At 48.8% G+C, this 12,424-nt stretch overlaps 1 protein-coding gene across 1 annotated transcript; it reads left to right on the top strand.

The window, feature by feature from the left end:
- The first annotated feature begins 10,731 nt into the window (after positions 1–10,731).
- Positions 10,732–11,664, top strand: LOC118701018 (olfactory receptor 14A16-like). The gene has a single exon (XM_036405592.1). It carries the CDS (start codon positions 10,732–10,734, stop codon positions 11,662–11,664), a length of 933 nt encoding a protein of 310 aa, XP_036261485.1.
- The last annotated feature ends 760 nt before the right edge of the window (positions 11,665–12,424 follow it).

Raw genomic sequence — 12,424 nt, 5'->3', positions numbered from 1 at the left:
TGCTTTTTCTTCAAATATTCTAATTCCAATGTTTCCTCTTCAAATATTCTAATTCCAAAGTTTCCTCTGTGTGTGTTTTTTGGTTAACTTATCTAGATATCTGATCAAAGTTAGGGCTCCCTAACAGTGTATTTTAGGTTATTTATTAACTTATCCAAATATCTGATCAAAGCTCTTCCTAATAGTGTATTTTAGGTTATTTATTAACTTATCCAAATATCTGATCAAAGCTCTTCCTAATAGTGTATTTTAGGTTATTTATTAACTTATCCAAATATCTGATCAAAGCTCTTCCTAATAGTGTATTTTAGGTTATTTATTAACTTCTGCGATTCCCTTGATATACTTTTAAGTGTCTTTTAATTCTTTTATTTCTCAAATACTTATTGTTCAATATAATGAATAGCTTCAGTAATAAAATGGACAATTAAACTGGCCACTTTGGAGGATATGCTCATGCTTTCACATGTCAGTCCTGTACCTCATGCTCCCAAGGCTTGTTACTCATCATGAAATATTTTAACAAAAAAACCTCATCTCTCATGTTACATCTGAATAAAATTGCACAAGATCATCAAGAATTCTGCTGTCAGGATCAAGACAAGAGCCTTCCGACACTCACTTGCAGCTGTCCTGGATTTCTGCAGCCCTTTGTGAAAAGCTGCTGCAGACAGAGTGTTTGGAGTTGGTTTGGGCCTTTCTGGGAGATCTGTGGAGCAGTGTGCAGGGCTCTCCTGGCAGAAAACTTTTTGTCCAAGCCCAGGGACATGGTGCCGGCAGAAGCGGAGCGGCCCCGCTCCCAGCCCGAGAGTCTGTGAGCTGAGCCACGCCGGGGAGGAAAGACAGCGAGGGGCTCCAGCCCAGCTGCTTCCCCTGCCCTGGCCGTTCCAGGGAGCTCTGCCATGGGAGAAAGCCGATGCCGGACGAGCCACCGAGATTCCATCAGCTGCTGGAACTGCTCCGTGACAGCTCCTGTTCTTCCCGAGAGAGAACCCGGCGCCTTCTTGGAACACATGTCATGGGGGGATTCTGTTTGTTAATAAACTGCTGGGGTTTTTCCCACTTTCATCTATTAGTAATAATTTCCTATTGCTGGAAAGGGATTGTTGGAACACTATAGAGGAGACGACTTATTGCACAATATCCTGTTTTAAGTTGTCTCAAACTGTGTGAGACAGATGGCTTCACATAGGAGCATCCCCAAGGCTGCTGAGGGAAAGGCACAGAGGAAGACAAACCCAGTATTTCTGAGGGAAACTCCTTGACACCAAACCAACCTGAGCTGTCAAACAGCAGACCTGATGTTTCAAGACACGGGCCAAAGGGGAAAACTTTCAGTGTGTTTGGTGCAGGCTGGGCTATGCTTGAGGCAAAGGTGTGTCAGTGTGTTGGATAATACTCTTTTCTGGACCTAGAAATGGGACAACTGAGAGGTGTTTTAAAAACTTTTATTCCCTTTTCAGTCTCATGAGAAGGGTGAGACAATACAGATGTTATAATTCACACCATCACAATCAGAAGCTGACTATTTCCTAATTATAATACGTTTTAAGTGTTTCTTGGTCTATCTGCTTTTTTTCCACACCATGTTGTAGATGCCTTAAAGCCAATTATTTCAAACTACCCCTTGTGGGTCCCTCTACAATGCATCTTTCATAGCTTTATTTTTCCAAAGTCTTATTTGCAAGGCCATCTTAGAAAATTTTTTCTAGCTCCATTTCTCTCTCAACAATATCTGTCCTATTCCATGGCATTTTTAAGTTAGCATTTCTTGTCTCAAGATTTATATACAGATTCATACTGTGTGGGCCTTCTATTAGGCTCTAAAAACTTTTTACATATCCGTTTTCCATATCAGTGCACTTGGCTCCTTCTCTCCTCATTGTGCATGGCAAGCACAGGGGCCCAGAGCTCCTGCAGAACCCATCACAGCACTCAGTGGGAGCAAACTTGTGTCCAGTCCTCACCTGGAGCTGTGGTGCCCAGCATTCCACCACATTGGAATGAGGAACTGTTCCTGCTCTTTCAGAAGGAGCTAAGGAGGTTTGGCCGTCAGATCAGATCCTTCCCAGCTCTTGATTTGTTGCCCTGGGGGAGCTGCTGCTTGTGGCAGCACTTGTTTCACAGCTGACAGCCCTGCTCTGCTGGCCAGCAGCCATTGCAGGAGCCTTTGCTGGTGACATTGAACGTTTCAGATCTTCTTAAGGAAAGCTCAGGGCAGAACTTGTCAAAAGAGCATTTCCTGGATGATGCTTTTAACATTGGATCTTTCCTCCACCAGTGTTCATGTCCAGGGGCCTGTGACCCTGAGTGGGTGCTGCCTCCTGAAATCCCGAACAGCGCAGGATGTCTCCCAGAGGCAACCTGCCACCACCTCCAACTCAGGCTGCCCTGGCAGTGCCAAGCGCCTCCTGCAAACTGACATCAGGAAACTGGATTGGTGAGTTTTGATTCCCATGAAAAGGGTTGGCATTCGTGTCCAGGTGCCCGTGGCCCCAGCTGCGCTGCCGCCTCCTGAAATTCCGAATGGCGCACAGCATCTCCCAGACCCAAGCTGCCAGCACCTCCAACTTGGGCTGCCCTGGCAGTGCCAAGCTCCTTCTGCAAAATGACATCAGGAAACTGGGGTGGTGAGTTTTGTTTCCAATGGAGAAAGGCCTGCGTTCAGCCCAGGGGCCTGTGGCCCCAGTTGGGCAGCCGCCTCCTGAAATCCCAAACGGCACAGGGTGTCTCCCAGATCCAACCTGCCACCACCTCCAACTCAGGCTGCCCTGGCAGTGCCAAGTGCCTCCTGCAAACTGACATCAGGACACTGGAGTGGTGAGTTTTGTTTCCCATGGCAAAGGGCTGGCATTCGTGTCCAGGGGCCTGTGGTGTAACAACTCCCCCAGGCCCCAGAGTCTCAGACCTCAGGCAGCCACTGGTGACCAACAGGGACAGGAAGGCAACAGGACGGGTCTGGGTTTAGCAGAACCCAGGATCCTTTATTGTGCCAGGGACCAAGACAAGAAACGAGGGGCGGAAGGGCATGGATTTTACATGACAGGGTAGGGGTGGTGTTTAGGGTTAGGGTCCAACAGCAGGAGGAGCAGGGGACTGCAAAGGGGTGGATCAAGGAAAAAACTAAAGAAAAAAAAATCAATGGAAAAAACTAAAGAAAAAAAAAATCAATGGAAAAAACTAAGGCGGGGACGTTGCAGTAGAATTTAAACTAATGGGGGTACAGGAAAAGAAGAACATTCTGGGGCGATTCCTTATTTGACAAAATGGAGTGGAGTGTTTCTTCCTGGGCTTCCGGGGTCACAGCCCACAGGATGGAGGGGTGGAATCTTCTTTAAATCACACCCCTCGCCCGATGCTCTCTGTCTGGGTAGAATCCCCACCTCCTGGGGCGGGGGAACCCCACACCTCCCCCTTTTTCTTTCTTTTAGAAACAGGGGAATAATTTAGGTTATGGCCCTTAAATTAGTTAATACTTATGGGGTAACTTACAGAGGGATTATGACAACTCATAAAGGGATTCCCAGGGACATAATAATGAACAGTAAAACACTATTAACATGACAATAACAATTATAAAACTGATAATTTTAGCTAAACTTGAGACAATAAACAATCTTAATGGAAAGACTAAACATGAAGGGGGTACACACAAGAAGATTAAAAGGTATAGGTAAGAAAGTAAGTTTAATGTAATAATTAAAGTAACACTAAAGCCTTTTCTTTCATTTCTTTGCTCTCAACTTAATACCCTTATTCTTAGTAAATTAGTCCTTCTCTTTTCTGCTCACTCTCTTACTTTCTCTTTTTCCTTTTTTCCTCTTTCCCCTTTTTCTCTTCCCTTTAAACATCTTTCAAGTATTCTATACTATCACTTCTTGACTTACAATCAAACAGCTTACGCACACCTTCTTTTCACTTGCTTTTCACTCTAATTAAAACTTCTGTTACTTTTCTGCTAACAAAAATTGTCATTTGCAACATCAAGTACGAAAGTAAAACACATCATTTATAAAAACACAAAATGAAACTCATCATTTGTAAAAAACTTTTTAAACCAGTGAAAAATCAAGCATCAAATTAGACTTATACATTTATCATGAGATATTGTTTTTCTGTGGGGTTCCTTGCATAAAGGATAATAGGGTATAAAGAGTGTATTCTGGAAACTTGATTTTTCCAATTAATTAAAATAAAGAGATTTAAAAGCTTAACATGAGTAATGGGAGTTAGGATTGTTTGTGTCATATTAACTTCTTGTAATATTAGTTGAGAACTATTTACATTTATGTATATATTAAAATGAAAAGAGATAATAATAGTCTGTAAAAACTAAATTAACATTAACAAACGAAATAATAATTCTGGTATGTAATAGCTTACATGACTTAAATTAGTACTATTAAATCAAGCTACTCCTTTTTAATGAAGACTGGGGGTTGGAAAAGGTTAATCAAAAAAACATATCTTTTGTGGTATAAACATGATCTAGAACTCGCTTAAAATTAAAATGATCTAAATACAACTGAAAATATATTTACCAGGAAGGGGGAATAAAAAGGGAAGTGTTAGGGTTTCTACAGAAAACTTGCACAGTTACATTAATTTGCTGTCTGGAGCAGGCTTGGTGATGATTTCTCCTTCTCCACCAGCTGTGCTTGGGAGCTCTGGGTGTCAAACTTTGTTGAGTGCAGTTTGCCATGGCGTGCTGGAGGTGCCTGCCGCTGCAATCCATGGCAGTGGGCACTGGCACAGGCACAATTTGGTTGAACACAAAGTTTCTTTGGGGAGTCCGGATGGCAGTGGCCGCATTCAAAGAAGGCTCTTGATGCTGAAGCACAGGTCCCAAACTGTTTGATGGACTGGCCTGGCTTTGGAGGGGCCCTACGGTGCCGGCAGAGGCAATGAAGTGGGAGATCCTCTCGGGAGAAGGAGTGGAAGCCCTGATGTTTGTGCTGGGTCACTGTAGCAAGTTGTCTGGGGCTCTGCTAGGAGGGTTATGGGCATCACCATTTTGGGGGAGTAAACAAAAGGAGGTTTCTGCAGTGGGGTTTCTGGTTCCATCTTCCCTGGAACAGACGTGTCCTGTGATGGAGTGGTCACAGCCTCCAGAGGTGAAGCCAGAGGCGAGATCAGGGCCAGGAAGAGAAGGTGAAGAGCAGGAGAACAGGTTCCAAGTGGCATGGCCATCACCATCTTGGAAAGGAGGAACCAGGGTGGCACTGCCAACGCTACTCCAGAGCAGGGCCTGGGGAGGGTGTGGGAAAATCAGAGGGGAAGAGAATAAGGAGAACTTCACAGAAGCTAGAAGGGGTTTTATGGGAGAGGTGACCAAAGGCAGGAGGCCTCGACGTGCTGCATGATGGCATAGGGTCTCTCGGATGGCAGAGGACATGGGCAGCAGTCGAGGTGCCATAGTGTCCTTCACACAAACTAGGTCCCATAAGTTAATGTTAAATATGGAGTCTTGCAGACACACCATGAAAGGTGCTGTAAAGCCACCGAATGATCCTTTCCAGATCCCTTTTAGAAAACTCTCTCCCATAAGAAACCAAAAGTAAATTAAATTGTTTATAAATGTCCTGTTGTTCCTTTGTAATTATTGTTCCCATCTTTATCCTTGTCCCTGTAATCTTCCCCCCACTCAGCACTAGGACTGGGGGTTCCTGTGAGCTTGGCCTGAAAGCTCTTGGGGATGAGACCTGGGTCTTCTTTATAAAATTGTCCTGGCTTGGCAGCACTTTTCAAAAAAAAAGACCTACGGGGCTGTTGGTCTTGACCTGCTCTCCACCACCTCTGACGCTCAGCTCTTCTCCTTTCTTACTGAGTGGTGGTGGTTGTCTGGTACCCTGGGGAACAATGATCAGCATAAAAACCATGAAAACATAAGCAAAACAATAAAAATTACAATAAAAATCCACAAAACCTTTTTAACTACAGCAAGCCCCCAACCCCTGAGTCCCCACTGTCCAAAGAATTAATTGATTCTGTTTGTGATCTTTTCTACTTAGAGCTGTTGGACTTGTTCCTTCAGCAGCTGGGATCCTGCAGACAGAAACTGCAGCTGACAGAAACCACAGCCACGGTTGCTGGGGCACCACAGCTGCAGAGTAGTGGTGGCGGGTTTGAGTTGTGGTAGGGAGCAGGGCTCTGCTCCATTTACAGGGGTTTAACTGTTAGGGAGCCTACCCTCTGATCTACTTTACACTTTGGTAAATTCTAATCTGTCTCAAAGTCCTGGAAGTCCTCCCCATGGGTAAAGGTTAAAGGCAGTGTTCCTCTGGGGGTCAGGACTCCTCAGAGCAGACAGTGAAATACTACCTGTGCTCTGGATTCCCACACATTTAACCTAAAATCCTTTAACCCTTAACATGAGAAGTTACCCAAAAGTGTTTCAGGTAAATAGGATTAGAAGGAGAAGAAATAGAGACCAACAGAAAGACAGAAGATCCAGAGAAAGACACACAGATGGGTACCAACTGCTCAGGTTCCAGCATCAGCAACAGAGGAACCCCAGCAGAAGGCAGGATCCAGACCCTGGGCTGGCCTCGTGCTCTGGCTTTTAACCCCCTGGGCCTTCATGGCCCCGCCCCTGGGGTGGGACTGCCAGTTGCTCATCCAATCAGAGCCAGGGTAGTGCCAGCTGCTGCTGTGTGATTGATTGATTGATTGATTGATTGATTGACAGCTCAGCCAATCAGAGCTGGGTTAGCACCGCCCCTGCTGTGTGATTGACAGCTCTGCCAGGCCAGGGCTGGGGGCGGGGCTCTGTCCCACCACAAACCAAGGCCTGAACCGGCCCTGGCCCCACACGGGCATTCCGAGCATCCCAAGGTGTCTCGGGACATGGATCTCATCCAGCCTCTGACAGTGACCACGGTGACACTACAGAACCTCATGGAGCCATGGGTCAGTTGTGACAATGGAGATCCAAGGAAACGATGGTGAGACTGTGGAATCCAGGAATCATGGAATCAAGGAGACCATTGTGCAAATCATGGGCCCTATGGAAGCAAGGATCAATGATCAAACTGTGGTTTGATTGTGATTGATTTAAAATAGAAACAAGGAGCCATTGTTTCACAGCGGGGCTGCGTGGGGCCAATGGACCCTTGTGACTCTGTTGGGGCTCATAAAACCAAGAAGCCATTGTGACATTGCCAGACCTCATGGAATCAAGGAGACCATTGTGACAGTGTGGGGACCCGTGAAGTCCATGGAACATGGAACAGGTCTGCCTGGTTTGGCCTCCTGGGGGCTGTCTGACAGGTCCCACTGAATTTGGCATGCCAAGGGCCACTTCCCATCTGACCGTGAAGCACTGGGGCTCTGTGCTTTCATTCCTATGGAAAAGAACTGTCTTTCTTGTCTGGGCACCCATGGCCAAAATTGGGATTCTGCATCTAAAATTCCCTATATCCAAGGGTTACTCCCAGACAAAATCTGCCTGTACAGTCAAGTCTGGCCAGCCTTGGCCTCTGGTGAGTGCCTCTCATCTGCCCCTGCACCACTGGGGCTCACTTGTTTCCTTCCTATGGAGACCACTGTGACACTGCGGGGCATTGTGGAACCAATGGGCCATAGTGGGGTTGCCTACAGATGTCTGGCCAATACCTGAGGGTGCCATTTTCAGTATGCCAGGTGACAATCCTGACAGCAAATAGAAGTGCAACTCTGTCAGTGCTTGGGACTACTGGACCCAGAAGCTCCTGCATGCAGCACTAGAACTCCAGGAACTAGAAATTCTCAGTTCTGTAAAAATGGACTTTCGTATAAGGTTTTATTATTACCATCTGAGATGGGAAGAGGGTGAAAGACACAAAATTACAAGAAAAAAAGAAACTATCAGGAGAGACATCTCCCCATACCATCCCACTTACAAAAAACAGACCTGATGGTGTAATTACACCTCTTCCATGATTTCTTGGTCCTGTAGCTACCCACTGCAGTTGCTGCAGGGTGTGTTTCTTATTTGCAGGGATAGAGCATGGCCTGGTGTCCCTTCACACCTCAAAGGCAGACCTTGTAGCTTGGGAAGGCTTACCTTGCTGGCACCCAACACAAAAATGATTAATGACCAGAAAAACAGAGCAAAAAGATCTACACACTACTTTGAATCTGATTGCAAAAATAATGTCATCTATTGGAGTAAACACAAGAGAATGGCAGCCTCCATGTTACTACCTTGGGTGGCTGCAGCTAAAGCTTTAGGACAATCAGACCATCCTGGGTGCCTGTTAAGTAAGCAAACCAATGCTGCCTCCCTCACATTGAGTGGCTGCTCTCAGACACAGAGATCATCAGACACGCCACCTTGCAGAACAGCGATAGAGTTTTTACTCTGGGCACATGGGCATGGCTGTGTAGACTCTGAGGGCATGTGCTGCATGAACCTCTCCAGCCACAGCGAGTCAATCCACAAGAGCATTCAAGTACTGAAGGAAGGGTTCAAGAAGCTTCAAGTGGAAAACAAAGATTGGGTCAATAAACTCTTCCAATCCAAGGGACTAAAGGGTTGGATGATGTCTAGCTAATAGAAGACCATTAATTCTCTTAGTGGTTGTGGTATTGTTAATTGTCCCATGTTTGTTTGGATGCTTTTAGAAAGTCTTACAAAATTCTTTCAATTCCATCTTTGTTGTAAAAGAGAAAGGGGGAAGACACCCAACACAGGCTCCTCATGGACTCCTTGGAGGAGAGAATTCGAGGCCAGGATGGCACAAAAACCTCTCAGAGACTCAGTGTGGGAAGGAAAATCTTCAAAAGTACCTAAAAGTATTCTTAAATCCATAAAGTACCTTAAAAACCTTGAGTATCTGAAGGCATTAATGAGCCCCACTGGGTGTCAGTACAAAGCTCTCCAGGGACTCGTTAAAGCAGATAATTGGGGCCATGATTGCACAAACCTCTCACAGAGTCTGTATCAAAAGGGAAACACCAAGTACCTTCAAATAACTGAAGTACCCTGAAGTATTAATGAGCCCCACTGAGTGTTGTTACTGACAAAGCCTCTCCAGGGACTAATTACAGCAGATATTTGGAGGCCATGATTGCACAAACCTCTCAGAGACTCCAAGGCAAAAGCCAAAGCCAAAGTCCTTTGAAAAAGCTGCAGTCCCTGCAGGGAGCATTCAGGAGCCCCCAGGGCCATGGCTGAGCAAGGCTCCCCAGGGACTCCTTGCAGCAGATCCTTGAGGCCACTGGGATGTGGGCTAGGGGGGGATGCTGAGGGCAGCACAAGGGGCTGACAGTGCCCAGCCTGGCTGGGGCTGTGCCAGGAGGCCCCAGGGCCTCAGGACAAGGTGTCTCCTCCCAGCCCTTGCTGGCACAGACCCTGCTGTGCCCCAGGGCACCAAGACTTGGCTTCTCTTTGTCCCCACCTGTCATCACTGCCTGCAGTTCTCTGCTCTGCCTGGGGCCTGGGGACACTTGCTCAGTCGTGTCCCTCTCTGGGACCCATTAAATGTCCAAGAAAGTTTGGAGTTGGATTCTGCCTTGGAGTTCTGGAGAGGTTTCTTCAGCTCCCTCTCAGGGACTGATGTTCAGGGCCTGAGCACAAAGCCCCCGAGGCTTATTAAAGTCCTTGTGCTGTGTCTGTGCTGCTGAGCTGGGCTGGGCTCCTGGCACAGAGGCAGCTCCTGCTCACCAAGAAGAGCTTCAAAAGCACATTTCTCTTGATGAGCAGCTCTTCTGCCAGCCCAGCAGGGCTGGGGCACTGCCTGCAGCCAGCCCGGGCACAGCACAGAGAGCTTCAATCAGTCAGGGCTGGGAAGGGGCTGAGAAGTGCCTGGGGCACAATCACTGCCAGCCCTTGGCACAGGAACCTCTGGCTGCAGGACAATGCAGCTGCAGCTCCTGGAGCCATCTCCTGCAGCTGGAACATGCCAATGCCTGCAGAGCCTGTGAGTACATTCTCTGCTTGTCTCTTGTGCAGAGCAGCCAGGGGTGCCCAGGGCTGTCCTGCAGAGCAGGGTCCTGCAGCCCAGGGCGCTGTGCTGGGGCAGGGACTCTGCTGCCTGCCAGGGACAGCTCTCAGCCAGCCCTGGCAGCTGCTCCCAGCACTGGGGGACAAGATCTGGGTGGGAGGAGACAGCTGGTGAGGCTTGGGAGTGTTCTCCTTGTGTGGGGAGGATGCTGCATTTTTCAGGACTGCTCCCAGCAGGGCATTTAACTGCAGAACATTTCCAAGTAGATTATACAGGGAGCACAGCAAGTCAGGGGCAGTATAAACGAGAAAATCCTGCTTTTTTAATTTACTGCTTTCGGTTACCTGGGTGGGAAATTACCCATAGATATTCATCTCTCAGTTCAGGTTGGAAGAATAAAAACATTTTGTCTCAGATCTGAATAAACAAGGCAGTGAGAGAAATCAGCACAGGGCCCCTCACAGGCAGCATCAGTGTTGCTTTTCCAGCCTCCTCAGGGTTGCTCTGACGTTGCCCTCAGAGCCTGCAGAGCCAGAGCTGCCCCTGGGCAGTGCCAGAGCTGGGAGGGCTCTGCAGGGCAGAGCTGAGCCCCCAGGGCTGGGCTGGGCTCTGGCAGCACTGGCAGGGCCCAGCCCTGGGGGGCACAGGGAAGCAGCTGCTGGCAGGGACAGCTCCAGGCAGCAGAGCCCTGGGCAGGCAGTGGGGGGAAAGTGCCCTCAGGCTGTGCTGGAATATTTCAAGTCCTCTCAAACCCAACTATTCCATGATTACTTTTTTTACAGATCCCCATGCCAAGGCACCACAAATGTCCAACAGCAGCTCCATCAGGCACTTCCTCCTGCTGGCATTGGCAGACACGCGGCAGCTGCAGCTCCTGCACTTCTGCCTCTTGCTGGGCATCTCCCTGGCTGCCCTCCTGGGCAACGGCCTCATCATCAGCGCCGTAGCCTGCAGCCACCACCTGCACACGCCCATGTTCTTCTTCCTGCTCAACCTGGCCCTCGCTGACCTGGGCTCCATCTGCACCACTGTCCCCAAAGCCATGCACAATTCCCTCTGGGACACCAGGAACATCTCCTACACTGGATGTGCGGCACAGGTCTTTTTCTTTGTTTTCTGTGCTCTAACAGAGTTTTATCTCCTGACCATCATGTGCTACGACCGCTACGTGTCCATCTGCAAACCCCTGCACTACGGGACCCTCCTGGGCAGCAGAGCTTGTGCCCACATGGCAGCAGCTTCCTGGGCCAGTGGCTTTCTCAATGCTCTCATGCTCACAGCCAATACATTTTCCCTGCCCCTGTGCCATGGCAATGCCCTGGGCCAGTTCTTCTGTGAAATCCCTCAGATTGTTAAACTGTCCTGCTCACACTCCAACCTCAGGGAACTTGGGCTCATTGTGGTTACTAGCAGCTTTTCATTGTGTTGTTTTGTGTTCATTGTTTTCTCTTATGTGCAAATTTTCAGGGCTGTGCTGAGGATCCCCTCTGAGCAGGGACGGCACAAAGCCTTTTCCACCTGCCTCCCTCACCTGGCTGTGGTCACCCTGTTTATAAGCACTGGGACATTTGACTACTTGAAGCCCCCCTCCATGTCCTCCCCATCCCTGGATCTGGGCCTGTCAGTTCTGTACTCGATGGTGCCTCCAGCCCTGAACCCCCTCATCTACAGCCTGAGGAACCAGGAGCTCAAGGCTGCAGTGTGGACACTGATGACTGGATGCTTTCAGAAACATTAAACTGCTGGCCAATTTCTGCAAATCACTTGTAATAAAAGTCATCTTTGATAGTACACGTTGGCTTCATTTTGGAGGTTCTTTATCTTTTATTTTAGGTTTTTCATCTTGCCCACAAATAAATGTCATTTATTGTGCCATTTCTCATTTTGTTTCCCTCCACCTACCTGTGGCCACAGACTGTGTCAATGGGGGGCTGTGTTCTCTGTGGCTTTAAAGGAACTAAAGGATGTCCCAGCAGAGTTTTCTGCAGAGATGCCCTTTTGTTGCCTTCTCTGGAGCTGCAGCAGCAATGTCTGTGTGCAGGGCTGGGGCAGATCAGTGCTGGCCCAGCAGCTGTGCCCAGCAGCAGCAGCAGCAGCACTTGGTGTTGCCAGTGCTGCTGCCGTGGCCCTGCCCCGCTGCCCTGGTGGCCCTGGTGTTGCTGCAGGGCCTGAGTGCTCTCGGGGCCGGGCACAGCCCTGGGGGTGGCAGTGCCGGGGCTGCAGCAGGGACAGGCCATGGGCACTGCTGGGGCAGCGCTGACGCCTCAGGCCAGGCCCTGGGGGCTCCAGGCTCCTTGCCCAGGCTCTCTCAAGAACACGGCCAGGCCAGTGCTCAGCACAGAAACCCCCGTGAGCAGCCCCAGGCTGGCCGTGGGCAGGCTGGGGGCAAACAGCATGGCTGGGGCTCTGCAAGGGCCCTGGGGCAGACGGGAAGGAGCAGCAGAGCAGGGGCTGATCCATCCCCAGTGCGCTGCACAGCCCAGGGCAGCGTCCCAGAG

The sequence above is a fragment of the Molothrus ater genome, unplaced genomic scaffold (assembly GCF_012460135.2).
Source record: "Molothrus ater isolate BHLD 08-10-18 breed brown headed cowbird unplaced genomic scaffold, BPBGC_Mater_1.1 matUn_MA117, whole genome shotgun sequence".
Lineage (NCBI taxonomy): Eukaryota > Metazoa > Chordata > Aves > Passeriformes > Icteridae > Molothrus > Molothrus ater.
This window is presented reverse-complemented; position numbering and strand designations above follow the sequence as displayed.

Bases quoted from the DNA above. Each gene is read 5' to 3' on its own strand.
- LOC118701018 (XM_036405592.1), top strand. From the start codon at position 10,732: ATGTCCAACAGCAGCTCCATCAGGCACTTCCTCCTGCTGGCATTGGCA.